The sequence below is a fragment of the Eleutherodactylus coqui genome, chromosome 1 (genome assembly GCF_035609145.1).
Source record: "Eleutherodactylus coqui strain aEleCoq1 chromosome 1, aEleCoq1.hap1, whole genome shotgun sequence".
Lineage (NCBI taxonomy): Eukaryota > Metazoa > Chordata > Amphibia > Anura > Eleutherodactylidae > Eleutherodactylus > Eleutherodactylus coqui.
The window spans coordinates 105,616,137-105,635,755 of NC_089837.1; the positions used below are offsets into that span (position 1 = coordinate 105,616,137).

The 19,619-nt window shown below is 43.0% G+C and overlaps 1 protein-coding gene across 1 annotated transcript; it reads right to left on the reverse strand.

Moving 5' to 3' along the window:
- Positions 1-1,821: 1,821 nt before the first annotated feature.
- On the reverse strand, positions 1,822-14,483 carry LOC136624830 (dysbindin domain-containing protein 2-like). The gene is made up of 4 exons (XM_066598760.1): positions 14,362-14,483; positions 13,653-13,788; positions 6,722-6,859; positions 1,822-3,083 (listed from the first exon to the last, which is right to left on the reverse strand). The coding sequence occupies exons 1-4, from the start codon at positions 14,377-14,379 to the stop codon at positions 2,893-2,895; spliced, it is 483 nt and encodes a 160-aa protein (XP_066454857.1). The 5' UTR covers positions 14,380-14,483; the 3' UTR covers positions 1,822-2,892.
- Between the last annotated feature and the right edge of the window lie 5,136 nt (positions 14,484-19,619).

A 19,619-nucleotide genomic window follows, 5' to 3' on the forward strand; every position in this document is an offset into this window, starting at 1 on the left:
ATTGGTTGAAATGGTCAAATACTATCTTTCATACATTTATGGCCTATTAAGCAGGGCGCTTTTAAACAGAACGATTACACTGTGCAACGAGTTTTTTGAAAAAAAATTTCTTAACAGAAAGTAATTGAAATGTTTCTGTAAAATTATAATAGCAGCACATCTCATTTTTAAAGGGGTTGTCCCGCGAAACAAAGTGGGTCTATACACTTCTGTATGGCCATATTAATGCACTTTGTAATGTACATTGTGCATTAATTATGAGCCATACAGAAGTTATAAGAAGTTTTTCATTTACCTGCTTCGTTGCTAGCGTCCTCGTTTCCATGGAGCCGTCTAATTTTCAGCGTCTAATCGCCAAATTAGACGCGCTTGCACAGTCTGGGTCTTCTTCTTTTCTCAATGGGTCTCCGTGTAGCTCCGCCCCGTCACGTGCCGATTCCAGCCAATCAGGAGGCTGGAATCGGCAATGGACCGCACAGAAGCCCTGCGGTCCACCGAGGGAGAAGATCCCGGCGGCCATCTTCAGCAGGTAAGTAAGAAGTCACCGGAGCGCGGGGATTCAGGTAAGCACTGTGCGGTGTTCTTGTTTAACCCCTGCATCGGGGTTGTCTCGTGCCGAACGGGGGGGCTGTTGAAAAAAAAAATAAACCTGTTTCGGCGCGGGACAACCCCTTTAGGTTATTTCACCCCTTAGTGACAAAGCATTTTTTAAAAATTGTAACTCCTTTATTTATCCTTCGATGTTGCTGTATGAGGGCTTGTTTTTTGCAGGACGTGTTGTATTTTTCAATGCTGCTATTTAATGTACCATATAATGTACTGAAAAACTTTCAAAAAGTTCTAAGTGGAGTAAAATTTAAAAAACCTGAAATTCCGCCATCTTTCGGTGTGTCTTGTTTCTACGGCGCACAAACTACAACAAAAATGACCCGATAACTTTATTCTATGGGTCAATACGATTACTACGATACCAAATTTATATAGTTTTATTTTTGTTGTACTACTTTTATTTTTTTCAAAGAGATTAAATTTTTATTTAAATTATTTTCTGCTGCCATCTTCTGCGCCGAAAAACTTTATTTTCCTGTCCACACAGTTGTGCAAGGGCGCATTTCTTGCGGGACGTCCTGTAGTTTGCGTTAGTACCATTTCGGAATACATATGACTTTTTGATCACTTTTTATTGTATTTTTTTCTTGAAGACAGAATGACCAAAAAAGGGTTTCTAATTAAACTTCACATGGATTCATCAGCCAAGATGAAGAAAAACAAAAAGGTTTCTGCTGAATATAATCAGTGTATATTTTATTTTACAGCATTTCATGAAAAATCTGCATCATTTTAATAAATTTAACAAACTATTTAACATTTTTGTCTCTAATTATTTTATTGTAGGCTTCAATAGCTTTTCCTGATTCATATAACTGCATATTATAAGTGTTGCACTGTAGAATTTTAATGGTAAAAATGTTGCATAAGGGTGCTTTCAGACGACCGTATATCGACTGGGTTTTCACGCTAGCCGATATACGGCGTCTCTCTCTGCAGAGGGAGGAGGCTGGAAGAGCCGGGAGCTGTGCTCTGAGCTCCCGCCCCCTCTCTGCCTCCTCTCCACCCCCTCTCCGCCCCTCTGCACTATTTTCAATGAGGAGAGGCGGGACGGGGGCAGGGCTAAGTTTCGGGAATTAGCTCCACCCCCATCCAGCCTCTTCTCATTGAAAATAGTGCAGGGGGGTGGAGAGGAGGCAGAGAGGGGGCGGGAGCTCAGAGCACTGCTCCCGGCTCTTCCAGCCTCCTCCCCCTGCAGAGAGGGACACCGTATATCGGCTGGGCCTGAAAACCCAGCCGATATACGGTCGTCTGAATGTGCCCTTAAAAGTGATACCCTATCAGTGCAATATATCCTAAGGAGTAATGAAAAGAATGGATATATTTACACACAGCAGCTTTTTAGCAGAAAATCCATCCCATACATCTGAATCAGGTTGTTTCTGCAGCATATTTCAGCAAGCTACATTCAAATGAATGGGATTTTTTACTTCTTCAAGCGGAAACGGTCATTTCTGTATCGGAATTCCACACGCGGATTTTGCCCATTGACCGGGCTAAATCCGCGTGCAGAATTTCAGGCAGAATTCAATGCGTGAACATACCCCAATTGCATTTATTTACCTAACAGCAATTCCTTTGAATGATGACACAGTTTTTCAAAATATTACCGAGCTAATTGATTGCATCAGGACGAATTATTCAAATTTCGCAGCTATAATAGACATAATCTGTTCAGGTTTTATATCATTCCCGAATGATAAGAAATGTTGTATTTTTACCACTAGAAAAAAATAAAACAGTCTAGAAACCTGAATAATGTATCACAAATAGGGTTTCAATAGAAACAGATATCTAACAGTTCAGCAATCCATACCTGACAGAAGCTGATCACAGGATCGCCACTTGTCATCATCAGGACTTTCAGTAGAGGGCGCCAATGGTACATTTTAATCTGTGATATAATCACTTAAGGATTAAGGTCATATTACTGCTTCATCTGACCTCACATGGTGTGGACGGAAATAGAAGGATGTTACACTTTTGTTCCAATCAACACTCTCTTCCTAGAACATGATTATTAATAGATGGGCCCCTGAAAGGGCAGCCTGACCGTACTTAGCAATAAACCAGAAATGTGCTGTGAAAAAACACTGGAATGCATTAAAAACCTATTTTTCCTAAGCATACAGCATTGTGAAGAGCTAATTGCTAATGAATGCCCATCTTACACGGCAGCAGCTTCCATACAACTCTCAGCTCTTTGCATTTGCCTCATTTATAATCTACAATCATACATTTTTTACCCAGAAGTACCATAGTCCTTTCAGAGGAGGCAGCAGCTTATTGTTCTTTAGACAAGGACGTCTTGTTGTGGTCACTGTGTTCAGAATCCAAATTGAGGATGTGTTCTTTGGATTGCTCATCCGCAGCTTCCTCTTGTCTGCAGCTCGTGTCACCGCTGATGTCATGTGCTGAAGGACTAGGAGAAAATGGGAAGCGAAGTCTAAAATAGTCCATTCCTTGGAAGTCGCCTGGTATAAAAATAGAAAAGAACACATATTACACACCGTGCTAAGACTAGTTTTCCAAAAGCAAAACCATCGAATATTAGAATGAACCCTTTCCAATCCACTGTCTGACGTCTTCCTACATTCTGATGTACAGCTCCAATGTCAGAAGACGTCCGACAGGGTATTCTTACCGTCTATTGCCAGACACTGTGCTGTCGGAGCCTCTCTCTCTTTAGCCAGCAGATGGCACCATTGTATAACAGCAAAAAGAGAAAGTCTTTTAGGAAACCCTGAATTTAAAATGGGATTGGAAAGGGTTAAGTAAGTCACCAACAGCATAGCAGCTCAAAAGTTGTCACTGCTTTATTGCAGTATGGAGCTAAGACACTAACCATGGCAACTTCTTAATAGTTCTGGATATGCTCCATGCATTTATTTTTGAAGGTTGGATTCTTTTCAAAGTCCAGAACTTGTTTTATAGTAATTGGCTATAAAAACTGTGTATCAAATAGTGAGAGGAGTATTTAACCTGGGGTTTGGAGTAATACTGCATATGGACCCGATATAGAGAATGGTCATTAAATTGATTTACAATAATCAAAAGTTGGCAATGTTCACAGAGTATAATAAGAGCTGGATGTAATAAAGGTGATGTAACGATGAAATGAACTCATAGTATGCAAACATTATTAGAGCAGAGCCGGAGCCTCACACATCAAGGATGGTCACAGCAAACAAGGACACCCATAAATGTGACCCTCCTGACTTGGCAAAAAGTCCTATTACTGGAAAACCTTTTTTAGGCTAGTTTCACATAAGTGCATTGTAACACATCCATAATACAGATGATATTGCAAGCGTGTAACATAAGTAATATCAGCGGTAGTTGATCTGTATTTGCTGCCATTGATTTTATTTCGTACTAGGCAAATCGGGATCTGTATTTGCCCAATAGAAAATATGAGCACTGAATGCATAACCAGATCAAATTCTGATGGTATACGGTTGTATCTGCATTTTAATCACTTTCCATAGACTAAAATGTGTATTTTTTTTTACAGAATATGGATAAAGGTAGCACATACTGCATTTTTAAGACACGGCACTGAAGAATACATGCCTGTAAATGGATGTACAAATTGACATTAGCGGCACATTACGGATACAAAACATGGACCAAATACAGGCTTTAAATACGCTAGTCTGAAAGTAGCCTTAGGGTGCATTCCCACGAACGTATATCGGCTCGGTTTTCACGCCGAGCCGATATACGTCGTCCTCATGTGCAGGGGGGGGATGGAAGAGCCAGGAGCAGAAACTGAGCTCCCGCCCAGTCTCTGCCTCCTCTCCGCCCCTCTGCACTATTTGCAACCGGGAGAGGCGGGGCTAATTCTTGGCCCTTAGCCCTGCCCCCGTCCCGCCTCTTTTTATTGCAAATAGTGCAGAGGGGCGGAGAGGAGGCAGAGAGGGGGCGGGAGCTCAGTTTCTGCTCCTGGCTCTTCCATCCCCCCCCCCCCCCCTTGCACATGAGGACGACGTATATCGGCTCGGCGTGAAAACCGAGTCGATATAGGTTCGTGGGAATGCAGCCCACAGGACATTTTTCTGGACTAAGATATTGATGACCTAGATCATCAATATCCGATTGGTGGGAATTTACCTGGGACACCATCCTATCAGCTGTTTGAAGAGGCTCCCAGTGTTATATTAATTTATAACATGGCCTAAGTGCAGCTATAAGAGGAACCATCACTATGAAATATACACGGTAGGCAATGAAGAGCGCCACGGCCTGTGCTAATAACCACTAACCGATAATCGGCAGACTACTCTATGGGTATGACCATTTTTTAACACAATCGTTCGTCCCCATACACCTGTCATTGATCAGCTGCATGTCTTCCCTTGTGCATAGGAAGATGCACAGCCAACCAGCAAGTGATTTTATGCTTGCTTATTCATTGACTGATCATTCATCCTTTCACATAGCCTGACTATCAAGCGAATGAGAAAAATCCATGTGTTAAGCTGTTTTTCCATGGGCCAATAAATTGTTCGGATTCCTGCATCCAGCCAATTATCTTTCATAGTAAATGCATGCGCCAACAGAACAATGAGTGAGAATTTGTTTGCTTCTCATTCGTCATTCATGTTTTTGCATGCAGAGAACTGAACAATGTATAAGCCAGTGTAAACAGGCAGTTCTTCATCTCTGAACAACTGCCTGTTCATTGTGAATGGAGGCGGGTGGGCTGGAATGATCTCAGTGCCGCTCCACTTCTATTCACTAGCGATGATCGCTCCTGTGTAGAAGCACAGGAGGTACTACATCTGGGGCGACCCCGTCTCCAAGAAAAAAATGTGATAAAAAGTGATCGAAAAAATCATATGTACTCTAAAATGTTACCAATAGAGAGTGCAGGACGTTTCTTAAAAAAGGAGCCCTCGCACAAATATGTCAAGGGAAAAATAAAAAAGTTATGGCTGTCAGAAGATGGCGGCAGAATATAATTAAAAAAATTAAATATCTTTGTAAAACATACAAGTAGAACAGCCAAAAAAACTATATAAGTTTGGTATCGTAGAATTCATACTGACCCATAGAATAAAGTTATCATGTCATTTTTATTGCAATTTGCGAGCCGTAGAAACAAGACGCACCCAAGGATGGCGGAATTTTATTTTTTTAGCCCATATCACTCCATTTAGAATTTTTTGAAGTTTTTCAGAACATTATATGGTACAATAAATAGCACCATTGAAAAATACAACTCGTCCCGCAAAAAACAAACCCTTAAACAGCCATGTCGATGGATAAATAGATGATATGTTTTTTTAAAAGGGGGAGGAAAACCAAAAATGGAAAAAAAAGAACTGTTTGTTAATAGTTAACAACTGGACAACCCTTTCAATATCTTGCTCTCCCTCATCTAAAGGCCCATTTACACGAGCAGATAATCGCTCAAAGATCGCTGAAACGACAGTTTGAGCGACAGCTTTGAGCCATCATTTTGCATGAAAATCAATTGGTATTTAAGTAGGTACTCAGCTACTTAAATACCAATTACGTATGCAAATGAAGGCATCCTTTTGTTCTCCACGGGAAACAATGCTATCAGCACTCCCCATGGGGAACTGCTAATAAAAATGAATAATGATTTTTATGTTGGACTGATTTTAACGATTAGCTGAAAAGCAGACGATGGGCGCACAAGCCTTTCTTCTTGCGCAATCCTAGTGTGTAATTGAAAGGGATCCAAAAATAACCTTTATAGCAAGGAGTGTGCGTTGTGCATTGTGGTTAGTTTCCTGTGACAAATACAGTATTTGCAACCACATATATTCAAATGGTAGTTATCTGGATGGCAGATAACTAAGATAACCTATTGCTAGGCAACCAGAACTATGCTAAGGTGTAGAATATACTGGGGAAACCTCAATCAGAGCAAGAAACGCGGAGTTTGCCAAGCTAATTATGGCTGCATTCACATCTGCATAGGAAGCTGCATTTGGAGATCCGGTGAAAAACCCCAGACAGAATAGCGCAGCATGCTATATTTTAATGCTGCTAAAGTGGATTACTTTCTATTTCTTCATATAAGACTGTTACCTAGATACGTGTAACTTTAGACAACCTAACTGAAGGTTACACTACTAACCAGGAGTAACTAATGGACTCATGGGGTCTTCGGACTGTTGAAAAGTATCACTGGATTCCAGCTCACTAATGTCCAGTGGTTCAGATAATTCCAGTGAGTCAATATTCACTTCCATCGATGATACACTGTCCAGTGGAGCTGCAAGAGAGAAAAGATTCACCTTTAGCCCAGGCACACAGGTTCAGGTGCAACTCACATCTGACACCACATGGATCCCATGGATGTCAATGTCCGATACACGGACTGCCCGTACATTGATGTGCTTTTGCATGTCCTGATTCTTGTCCATGACAGACAAGTATAAAACATGCAATGAGTTTTTTCACTCAGATATCCAGTCTGCATGTAAAAACTGCATTCTGCATAGCCCTATAGGCTATAATAGGTCGGTGTGCGGACAGACCCAAATATGCTAGTGTGCACGCGGTCTTACTATGCACAATATATAATGCGTATCTGATGACTGGGGTGAATTCACATGGGTGAGTTCCATCTGATAGTGATATGGAAGGAACTTGCGCGTGTTAATAACACGGATTTCAATGTATTTATTTTTCTCTTGCAGCGATGCTGGAAGATTGAAATATTGCTGCAAGTCCTATTTTTGGGCGATTCCTCGTAAGGAATAGCCCATTATTTCCTATGGGATCTTTCAAAAAAAAATTGCATGGCACTTGTGATTTGCAGGCGAGTGTGATGTGATTTGTACTAAAAATTATTAGTAACAACTGCGATTTCTTTTTTTTCCACACATGTGAAAATCTGAAGTACATAGAAGCAACGCAATGCATTTTTTTACCCCTTTCCAATCCAATTTGTATTCTGGTTTTCCTAGGGGGCTTACTCTTTTTCTGCCATTATACAACGGTGCTATCTGCTGGCTAAAGCCAGTACTGCATGAGGTGACACATTGGATAGGCTCCAGCAGCAGAGAGGCTGGCAATATACAGTAAGGGAACCCTGACGGGCGTCTTCCAACATCAGAGCTGTACAGCCTTAAATTATAATGTCTTCAGAGGTCAGACAGTGGATTGGAAATGGTTAAGCAAATAACATACCGTGCTAGCAACCAGAATCGCAATTTTACAAGCGCGTTATCAGTCCGAGTTTCTTGGACCAATTTAGTGCTTGCCCATGTGAATGCACCTATAAGCCTAAATATATTTGTGTCTAACATTGCAGCCTATAATGTTAGATTTTGGCATGTGCAATGTTGTATCATTTTTTTCTTTGTGACGGACAGATGATATATTTCTTGTCACACTTGATACATGTTAAACACTTAAATGACGACACAGTTTGTTCAGTCATGAAGGCGCACTTGTCACTAACTGGCAATGGGGCATTGTGGGAGGTGTAGTTTTTGCAACACCCGGTAAAAAAAATAAATCCTGGATGACTGTTTTGCAGGGACTTACTAACACATCTCCTAGCCACGTTTTATATAGAACATTATGTCCCGTAAACAAAGCAAAAATAGTGGTTTCCAAGGAAGCCCATCCTCATGGGAGAGAGCAATAGGTCATGTTGCAATCTCCTGGGCACAATACCCTGTACAAAAGGCAAATGCATTAAAGCACTGTGATTTCCATAAGTAAAACTTAATCGTTGTATACTTTGTGGTTCTATTCTCTGCTTGCTGTTAATAAACTAAAGAAATGATATCATGGAGCCTCTGAAAACCTCCTTGCTCGGTTCTTTAGACTTTAATGAAGAGGGCCATAAACAAGTGCAGAAATGCCATAAATAATTAAAGGGGTTGTTTTAGTTAATTTTTTAACATCTATCTTTCCTATGCCCAAATATAACGAACTGGTTTATACTCACCTCTCTGGCATCCTGTGTGTCCTGCAGCACAACTGCCTGTCACTCCAGCTTGTTTATGAAACATCACAGTCTGCTGTAGCCAATCAGAGACAGGCGCTTGTGATTGGCTGCAGAAGCCAGCGACATCCCGCACATAAGCTGCTGCAGACTGTCAACACTACGTCACAGTTGAGCTGCGGTGGAGCCAGGAGAGGGGAGTATAGGATTGTCTATTATTTATATCCATGGGGAACACATTTTTTTTTCACTCGAAAAATTACTTTAAGATGGGAATTTCTGGTTAATGTATCAGTGTTAAGTCAAGGCACAGAAGACTGCATAGACTTGGTACATTGTAGCAAACTGTCAACCTCGAAAAATATTATGTCATCAAAATTAAATTTACAGTTGCCATTTGTTCTACATAAGCCTTTTTTTCAACCACCAACAACTTGCCTGACCTCTACTTTTTGGTGATGTCTTGTTACTTTTTTAACCTCAAAACATATTAAAAAAACAGCCTGAAAAATCAAAATGCTTTAAAATGAAAAAAAAAAAGTATTTGGGGGGGGGGGGGGGGAGTTTTTCCTCAGGCCTCGTTCACACAAGCATGTATTTGAGCGTGCGTATGTGCGCACAAAACCACGCATCTATTAGAACCGTTAGTTCCCTATGGTGTGTTCACATCTCCGTGTTTTACAGGCATGCAAATGCGCGCACCTGCAAAAGATAGGACATGCGTGCACCGCATAGGTCCATGCTGCGTGTAAATATTCCCTGCGGGGAGTCCCCTCATCACTAAGCTGTGTGACAGCTCTGTCACAGTGTTCAGTGACAAGGGGACTCCCCGCGGGGAATAAAACATTTGCTGCCACAGCTGTAGCAGAGGATCATGATGTTCTCCTATTCATTTCAATGGGGCCTGGTGCTGCTGGCGACTCCATTGAAAGCAATGGGATGCAGGCGAGCACTGCAGTGATTTTCGGGGAAGGGCTTATATTTAGAAAATTATCCCTAGGTGGTGTAAAAAAATGTAAAAAATATATACTCACCTCTCCGGCGCTGTTGGGGCTTGGCACCTCTAGTTGCTTGGCTCCCCGGCACTGTACTGAAGCTCTTTCATCAGGCGGGAATTTAAAATCCTCACCTCCTGAAAGGTCTTTGTTCGACGCAGCCCTTTCAGGAGGCAGGGATTTGCCTGCATTCAGGAGGCAGCGCTTGCCTGCATCCCATTGCTTTCAATGAATTGGAGAACATCACTATCCTCTGCCACAGCTGTCACAGCGAATTTTTTACTCCCCGCAGGGGTCCCCTTGTCACTGAACACTGTGACAGCACTGTGCGGGGACTCCCCGCGGGGAATATTTACATGCAGCACGGACCTATCCTGTGCACGCATGTCCTATCTTTTGTAGCTGCGCATTTGCACGCCTGTAAAACACGGACATGTGAACACACCATAGAAAAACAATTATTCTAATAGGCGCGTGAGTTTGTACTCACATACGCGCGCACAAATACACGCTCGTGTGAATGAGGCCTTAGGGAGAGCACCTAGTAGGTGTGAGGACACTTATAAGGCCATGCAATCTCCTCTGGGAGATATATGCAAATTGAAAGATGGAACAATGTCTTCACAGCACAAGCTATTAGAACGTAGCATTTCTGCAAGTCAATGCCTGACCTAACATGTTGTTCTGGCCCTTATCTTTTAACGGAAGGGTCCACAGTAAGACGTATTCTGCTGCTCCCCTTCTGCTATATGTGAACTTGTCCTAAGAGATTTAGGACTTGGGGTGTGAACATTAATGTTTCCATTTATTAAAAGTAAGCAGAAATCTTTAAGGGTGTGTTCCCACTTGCGAGAAACCTGCGCGATCTTTTAGCAATGCAAGAGTGAGTGAAAGCGCAGAAAAAAGAAGCCAATGATTTTCAATGGTTTCATTTCCATTTGCGATGTGTCCTGTCCTGCGATGTTGCGAGATTTGAAAAATTGCAGCATGTCCTATCTTTTGCTTTTTTAGGGTTTTTTTCACCCATATTTCCCTATGGAGCCTCAGATTTATTGCATCGCAATGCACAAATTTGTGGTGTTCGTGCGATGCGTTTTTATCATTGGAAACTCCTATTGCCTTTCGCGCGAGAAAATCGTGTGAGGCAGCAATGCAATATTATTCTCAGGAAAAAGCATTACTGACACCCAAAAATCAAGTGTAAGAAAATGCTATTTTTGACGCACTTTTCTTTTGGCGATATCGCACTCGCCAGTGTGAAGGACTCCAGCGGGTAGTCCTGCTCAGTGAGTGACAAACGTCTCAGCATGAATGTGCATACAGACCTTGCTATCACTCATAGGACCACCCACTGGACCCCTAAGCTCAAAATGAGCAGGGACTTCAATTAATAAAATATAAGTAAAACGGAATCTTTCCCCACAGAACTATATATCAATCTCTTCAGTTCATCCAGCTCTATAATATGCTGCCCACAGATTGGAATTCTTGCTCAACAAGACAGCAAGTCAGGTTCCCTTTAAGTCTTATTTAATAACCCAAATGACGACATACGCTGCAGTGGGCTCGGTGATCAGCTGATCGCTGGGGATCCAGAGCAGCAGGTACTCGGTGATCAACAATTGATAACCTATCCTGATTTCAAAGGGATTGAAGCCCTCAATGACGCTTCCGCCTCCAACCCCGATGACATCCGACCTGGATTTATGTGCTTTTTTATGTGCATGGCAGTTTTTTTTAATATGCAGCATGTTTGAACAGATGTGTATGGATACCGTTTTTAGCCCATAGTGCTCAATGAGTTGTGTTTCAATGCACATGTTCAGAGTTCACATATGTCTTTGTTCCTTTTTATCATCTGCAACATTAAAAAGCAGCAAACACATAATTAATCCTTTCACAAAAAGCAGAGCAAGTACAGATGAATGTGTATGACAGTGCTGCTGAGTACAGACACACCTTGACTAGACTATTTGGTACAGGTGCCTTTGTTCTCCACCCAGTGTTCTCACCTGCACTAAACTCACCCAACCCATTAAACTTGCAACACAATTATATTCACTCAAATTGATGAAAAACTGGCAATTTCACAAGCACTGAACTTTCCACATCTCTATCCCATACTACCACCTTCACTATCTGCCTACTGCCACCAGCCTTGGCTTCTTACACCTCTCATCTATAGCCTCCATTTTTCTCGAACTGTATAGATACAGTAGAAGTAACTATTAATCTTTAAGTTTTATTACCTCACTACATTCTTCCCATGTATATGCATCAGGAAGTCAATATTTATCTTTGAATAACCATTACGTCAATATTTATCTTTCGTTCACATCAGCGTTACAGATTCCGTTGGGAACCTCTGATGCTGAATGCCGTTAAAATACAGGATGAAATAGCACAGCAGGAAAGGCTATTTTGACCTGTAAAATACTAAAAGGCCATCCAGAAACTGAATGGACCCCATTATAGTCAATAGGATCCGTTCGGTTTCATCATAAGACAGATCTGTTTAGCCACTGGGTGTCGTTTTCCTGCCCCCATAATTGAGCAGGGAAAGGAAACCCCTTAGTGCAGATGTGAATGAGCCCTAATACCCAACATCAGAACTGATGTCTTTATGAGCTTGGGCAGTCTAATAACAGAGCAGAACACAGTTGGGGAAAAATGGAAAAGGAGCTACATTAGGGGCTTTCAGATCTCTTGGACCCCCAACTATTAGAAGGACATGGGACCCCAGCGACATTGGCAAGGCTCTTTCTGTAATTCCCAATTGACATAGCTATGCATGTATGCGAACAGCTTCTCCAACCAGTCACTGCTTGGATGTGGCAGCAGCCAGCCATTCTGCTTGCAGGACAGAGGTCAAGATATCCTCATTCTCCGGAAAGGAGGAAGCCACATAGGTGGGACCCCATCTATATCACTTATATAATAATGTACAAAATCCCTAATGTAAGAGGAGCTCCTTCCCATAATATTTTCTTATAGCTCCACCAGACATACCTTGAACATACTATGGGTACAGTTGCCTTTTGTCCCTAAAGTAGTTTCTCCACCCATTGTTCTCATGCATTGCAGAATATGCCCTCCTGCGGGATATTCAGCACCAGAATCCACACAACTAACGTGCAGATTTTGATTCGCAAGTGAAAATAGCAGAATCCTGCCAGCAATTCAGGGTCCGGATTTGGTGCAGAATTCAAGGATGGCATTCTCTGAAACACTGCTGCAGAATATTCCATCATGTGTGAAAGGTCCTTGACTCACCCAACCCATGAAACTTGTCTAACCTGCGCTCATGCATCTTCCCACCACACTATGTCTCTGGGCTTATTTAGATGAGCATGTCTGATTTTGGTCCATGAAAAACGGACTAATTTTTTCCCCTGTGTATGTCTATATTGCATCCGTATTGGTTGCGCATATCCGCACTGTGTGTCATCTGTGCAAAAAAACAAAAGGAAAGAGGGCCAATTTTTTTCTCTGGTATTGCTTATCGATGATCATTGATGAACTAAGCGCTTACGGATTTCACCTGTGTGTGTTCCATAGTTTTGTGCACCCATTGATTTAAATAGGTCACTGATATCTAAAGACTAGGGCATGCTGCGATTTCGTATTTTTATTACACGGATCATTGATTTGTGTAAAAAACACATTTCATATCCCCATTGATTGTAATGGGTCAGTATGCTGTCCATGTATAGTCAATTGCAAATATGCAGAGCCAATGAATGTGAATAAGCCTTTACTGGGAATTTAGGCTTGTTCATGTGTGCACTTTGTCAGGCTTAGGTCAATTCCCGTATATTACCCTATTCCTTGTATTCACAGATTGTACTGCAATGATTCTCACTTCTGATAGCTGTCACTGTATTTTTTATTCAGTGTTACATGGGAGGTGTTTGGGATTGCAGTCTCTCCTTTTTCGCACACTATGCAGCACTTTATGCATTTTGCTTGCAAGGAAGCTGTTGACAAAAGTTGTAAGTATATGTGGAAAAATTGTAAAAAATAATCCGCTGTGTATATTTTATAGTTTCAAGAGATAGTGCTAAACCCTTCATAGTAGAATAACCCAGCAGCAGCCAGCGCCCTGCACTCACGTCTCCATCGCTCGTTCAGCAGGTGAATACGAGGACAGAACACGTCTACATCATGCGCCAAGACATCCTCGAAAAAGCGCTGCCGATCCCTCAGGTGCTGCGTGTTGGAGCTCTGGCTCTGGAAGACAGGATGTCCCTGAATGACGGAGGAAATATAGGTGTTACAACAGTGCATATGGTGACGTAGACTCATACAGTTAACAGAAAGGCTTAAGATTGTCTTTCGCTTGCTAGTCACTACCACGAGGATCAACAGCTCCTGATGATTTTCCATTTAGGGCAATGCGAAACTAGAGTGCCCTGTATGCTTTCACGCGTAAACATTATTCCAAGCACCGCAAAATATAATTGGTGTAAAGACAGTATCAAAACTTTTGCTTTATGGAAAGTTTCTGGTCATTTAAATGCCCAAGTCTGGCAAGGAATGGGAAATTTGTTACGGTAGAGAAGAACGGAAAGGAGGTAAAGTTATAGGAAGCACAGCTGCTACTATACATGGGCTTCTATAGGGCGTATGCAGCACTCTAATGAAGTCTACGCTGTTGTATCATACAGGAACACCCCCAGTGTCACTACGAGGCATGCACATGTCTGAACCGCACATGGTGGGGTTGCAGACTTATAATATGGTATGGTGATCCCCAACAGACAGGAGAGAGAGTATATACAATATATATATAAATTGCACACAGTGTACAGATATACTTACCTGGGATCTGGCCGTCATGTCGGAGCCGGGTGTGCAGTGTGGCAGCTCTCTCCCCGTACACAAGTTGTCAGGAGTTCTTCGTACAGTGTGAGCACAGAGCGGGGCGGGAACATTCACGTCCCATTACTCATCCTCAGAGAATGGAGTGTCACAGACACCGACTATATATACAGATGTAACAGAGCGGAATATGCCATTTAACTCTTTAGGCGGCATTGTTTAACTCTTCGGGGTGAGATAAGATAATGAAGTAGTTTTATATTAAGATCTCAGTAAAACCCCTAATAGCACATTGCTGTATCAGTTATGCCATATGGTAAAATTAGTCCCGCTACATCTGCATGTTCGCTCTATTCTCACAACTTCATTCACATCAGCTCTGGCTGATTCCATTGACACACAACTGTTATTTCACTTTAGGCCACGTTGACACGGCAGTACTTTGGCTGGTATTCTGCATCAGAATTTCTAAGCAAAAAATAGGAGTATGTGCAAAAAACAGAAGAGGTGCAAATAATTCATTTATACTTCTCTGTAGATTTCAAACTTGGTTTTGGCTTAGAAATACTGGTGTTGAATACTGAGCAGAATACTAACCCCCCAACTTTCTGGTCGGTCAAAGAGGGACACTTATGTTTCACTGTGTGAGGCCGGTTTCACATCTGCATGGAAACCTCAGATCGGCGCTGTTCGGTTCCATCCTGAGACATTTATAGCCTGCGTGAAGGCGGCCTAATATGCTGCGGTTTTCCCAATGACCCCTAGGCCTGAAGAACCTTTCACAGAGGCCAGAATATTCTGCAACAGCCTTGCGGAATATGCAGTATCTGAATTCTGCACCAAAATTCGCACAGCTAACTGCAGATTTTGATGTGGAATTGCGGGCAGGATTCTGCGGTTTTCAATTCCGTGCCAAGATCCATATCTTAGTGCAGATTTTGTTTCTAAATATATTCCACAGGAAGAAATATTCCACAACTCTGTTGTGTGAAAGGTCCCTAATAATAGCCTGACAGTTTCTGTTCTGTAGAGATCACTTCTTAGTACTCATGTCACTATTATCACAGTAGGTGATAATCACAGCTCACCTCCTTCCCCTCCCTGCACAACGACCTCTGCACAGGTCACAGAGCATGTCTAGAACACTCTCCCATAGAAGTCAGTGTGGGTATTAGTGTACTCTGTCTCTATCGAAAGTATGGGTGGAGACATGGGTTGGCGGACCTGAGTTATGGGGGATGGCCAGGTTACGCCCACAGAATGCTCCTGACAGCTGACACATGTCACTGTCAGCATCCCATCTCTGCTCCTGTCTCCATGTCCCTGGAGGCTTCCCATCTCTGCTCCTGTCCACCCCCAGCCGCTGCTACCGGACTCGCTGTCAGTGTCCATGTCGCCCCTGTATCCGGTGCCCTGTTGTCATCGTCAATGCCGCCCCTCTCTGTCCTGCAGTATGGTCTTCCCGCCGCTGGCCTCCTTCTCAGCGAGCCACGCTCGCACCTCCGCTCCTGTGCCCTGGCGGGTCACAGATAGCCTGGGCTCAGCCGCCACTGCTGCCGCTCTTCCAGTTTGCCGCTTAAACAGTAGAAGGAGCATGGAGGCTGTACACCGCCGGGAAGGTGTGTCTGCAGGAGGCAATCTCCAGCTTTGCTCGTGACATGAGCGTTCCTTGGAACTGAGGCCGGCCAACGCATGTCTCCATCCATACTTCCATTGGAGACATGGTACACTAATACCATCAGTGTGTCTCTTTCTGTCCATTGTGTGAATGGCCCATGAGTTCTGCTGTAAAGCATCTCTAAATGCTGTTAACTGCAGCAAAGGCAAGATGGCTGCCCTAATAGCCATGCACAGACTATATAATAAAGAAATCTACAATCGTAAAATAAAAACACACTAGAAAAATGGAAAATGTTTCACTATTTGGTTTTAATTAGTAAAAAATAATATATATATATATATATATATATTATACACATACATACATACATACATACATACATACATACATACACACACACACACACACACACACACACACACACACACACACACACACACATATACATATATATATGTCACATTCCCTTTAAAAGGAACCTGTCAGCAAGGTCAAGCTATTCTAATTGTGGGTAACATGATTTAGTGACATATGCCCCCATTCTATTGATCTACTTTTTGTTTTATGCCGTCAATGTGCTGAGTTTAGGGAGAAATGTCTGCTGGGCAGCACCTCTCTGGCGCCCCCCCCTTCCCGAATGGGAACTGTCAATCTTAGTAAGAAGGACAGGGAGACACTGAAAGGGAGCCGTCAAGTGGACATTTCGCCCTGAGCTTAGTACATAGCATGGCCACGAGCCAGTGTTAGTACTACGCTATTTCTAAAACATGGCAGCACTTTAGAGATAAACATAGATCAATAGGATCAGGGCACCTGTCACACGATTGTCACCTGCAGTTTTGGCAGCATGCTGGCATCTTTAACAATTACTATTTTAACCCCATCACAACAGGGGAATTTCAGCACAAGGATTTTAAGTGTCCCTTTTACAAAAGGAAATAAAATTTTACAGCTGCACATTGCTTGTATGAATCAGTCATCCCAAAATAGACAAAAAACTAAAGAACTGGTTGAATAATAAATCACTGGAGCCGATCGCAACTTTCCCCAACAGTGGTGGCTGGCATACCGCCTCAGAAGGGTTTCGCAGACATTGACCTGCAACAGTAGCCTGTACTAGTACTGCCCTGTCCACCAGAAGAAGATTCCTGTTTCTTTTGGTTACCCCCTTGGGGATAAAGGAATTTAATGAATTAGATGTTAATTTAGTTTTATTATCTGAAGAGCTCCATTTCAGTTTTAGCTGCTCTATAAACAGAATACAGACTGCTACAGGTGACATATGCTGCTCAGAGATCTGAAGGGCATCAGAGGGAAAGTTATTTATGAGTTAAAATATCATGGCAGGGTGGTGATGACATTACCAATGACCCTAGTAGAGACCTCACAGATGTACTACGGTATATTACATCTGTTAGTAGTCATACAACTACCATCAGCAAATTCAAGTTTTATATTAAACAGATTTTTTATGAATTTCTGGTGGTTTTTCTTTTTAGTTTTCCATGTCACTATATTTTAAAGAAATCCTGGTTTTCACACTGACCACTTGATCCTGTAAGGTGGTCAGGGTATTAGTGTAGTATGTCTCCACCAGAAGTATGGGTTGGCCGGGCTCAGCTACAGGTAACCCCAGGTCATGCCCAAAGCTGGCAAAAGCTCCCAATTAGCTCCCGCACACACACCTTCACAGATTCCCAAGGGCCGAGATGAGCTGCCGAGTGAGTCATCAGTCCGAGGCTACAGCCATGCCAACCTCCGAGCTCCCGAGCTGAGCTGCCGAGTGAATGATTAGCCCTGAGGCTACAGCCAAGCCAATCTCAAAGCTCCGGAGTGGGCACCACGCCCACCTCCGAGCTCATGACCCTCCCAAGCGCTACTAGTTTTTGCTCAGCAGGTTTTGTTATGCCTTCTCGGAACAATTGCATGCACAGCCATAGTTTCGTCAGCGAAGAAAACGTTTGTTTAAGGCTTGGAGCTCATGTGGGCGTGGCTGTAGCCTCCTGCGCGTTACCTGTAGGTGAGCCCGGCCAACCCATACTTCCAGTGGAGACATACTACACTAATAATGGTGGTCAGTGGTAGTGGAAGTAAAGAACATGAGAGGTGCCTGAACCTGTTGTTGGTCTATGTAACTATACCTGGACTTGTCCATTTGGGTAACATGGATGAATGGTAGGCTTAATGGGGCTTGATTACCTGCATAGGCATTGATGGGCTACAGCTCAGCACAGCAGAGGCAATGAGCTGGGGGCCAGGAAGGGAGTCTCAGATCCTGTGGAGAGACTGTGCAGAGGATCATCTGGTACATTTTCTCTTTCACTCTTAGGTCTGTGTTACGCCAGCGTATGTGTATTTGCCAGCCTTTTTGTGCATCGGACGAGGTGTATTTTGCGTGCGCACTGGTTTTTTTTACTGTATATTTGCTTGTACAAAAAACGCGCACAGATGCTCTTATCCATTGAAATGGCCAATCAGTTTAATGACTTCACAATGTGGCATCTGCTCCCTGTGCTGGTGCCACCACCTCTACCAAGTGCTAACTGCATTCTCTAGGGAAAGTGGAGCGCTGGGCCTTATGCCTCTGGACCATAAAAGAATGTGGCGGGCTGCATTTGGCCCGCAAGCCTTGAGTTTGACACGTGCTATAAGTGCTGTTCCACAATATATGGTAAGAATTTTTAGTACAGCCTTATAGAAAAACGGAACAGATTTCTATAAATAATCCCTGTAACTCACTAGTTTCTGCTGCTTGCAGCACAACAGGAACTGCACCAGTCCCCCCTATGATATTCTGCTGTATCCATCATCACCCTCCTTCCTCTCTCTGTGATGTGGCTGAACCCAGAACCATATTATATTTATATCTGACAACAACACATGAATGCTGCAGAATTGTTGAAAGCTCATTGGAAGACTTTGTAGATTCCTGAACTGGTGCATAGATCATGACCCATATAACAGTTTCCATCACCATGTTATAATATCTTTAACATTGTCAGAAATCTGTCCATGCTTGAAGCGATTCCAGCAAGAAGAAAGAACCAGAAGTTACTTTTTTTCCTCCTCTTAAAGAGGACCTGTGACCATTCCTGACATGTCTGTTTTAATACATACTTGTATTCCCGATAAAATAAGTGCGCTAGACACTTGCATATCTCTAGAGGTCACAGAGGTCGCAATTGTGACCTGGCCCCTAAGTAAACGTGGGCTCACAGGCCCTCTTCCAGATACAGTCTCACCCCCACAGGCTGGCTGTGGGTGATGCTGGGGGACCGGCGCGGCCCACGGGCTGGCAGTGGGTGACGCTAGGGGAAGAGAGGGCTGTTACCTGGGGATCCAGCGGCCAATTACAAGCTGCAGACTTTCCTGGTGTGCTCCTCCCTTCCACTGAGAGACTGCAGTTGTGATTGGTCACAACTGCAGTCTATCAGTGCACTGTCGGCCGCGTGATTGGTCCGGCCAGTGGTGCACTGACCAATTACGCAGCCAGCAGTGACGGGGAGCAAAGGAGACCGGAGGTGGTGGTAAGTACTGTAATCCATTTATCTACGGCTCTTATAAGTTATATATCTCCTTGTATATATACTGTATATAATTGCACACTATACACACAATAAAAAAAAACGCATCAAAA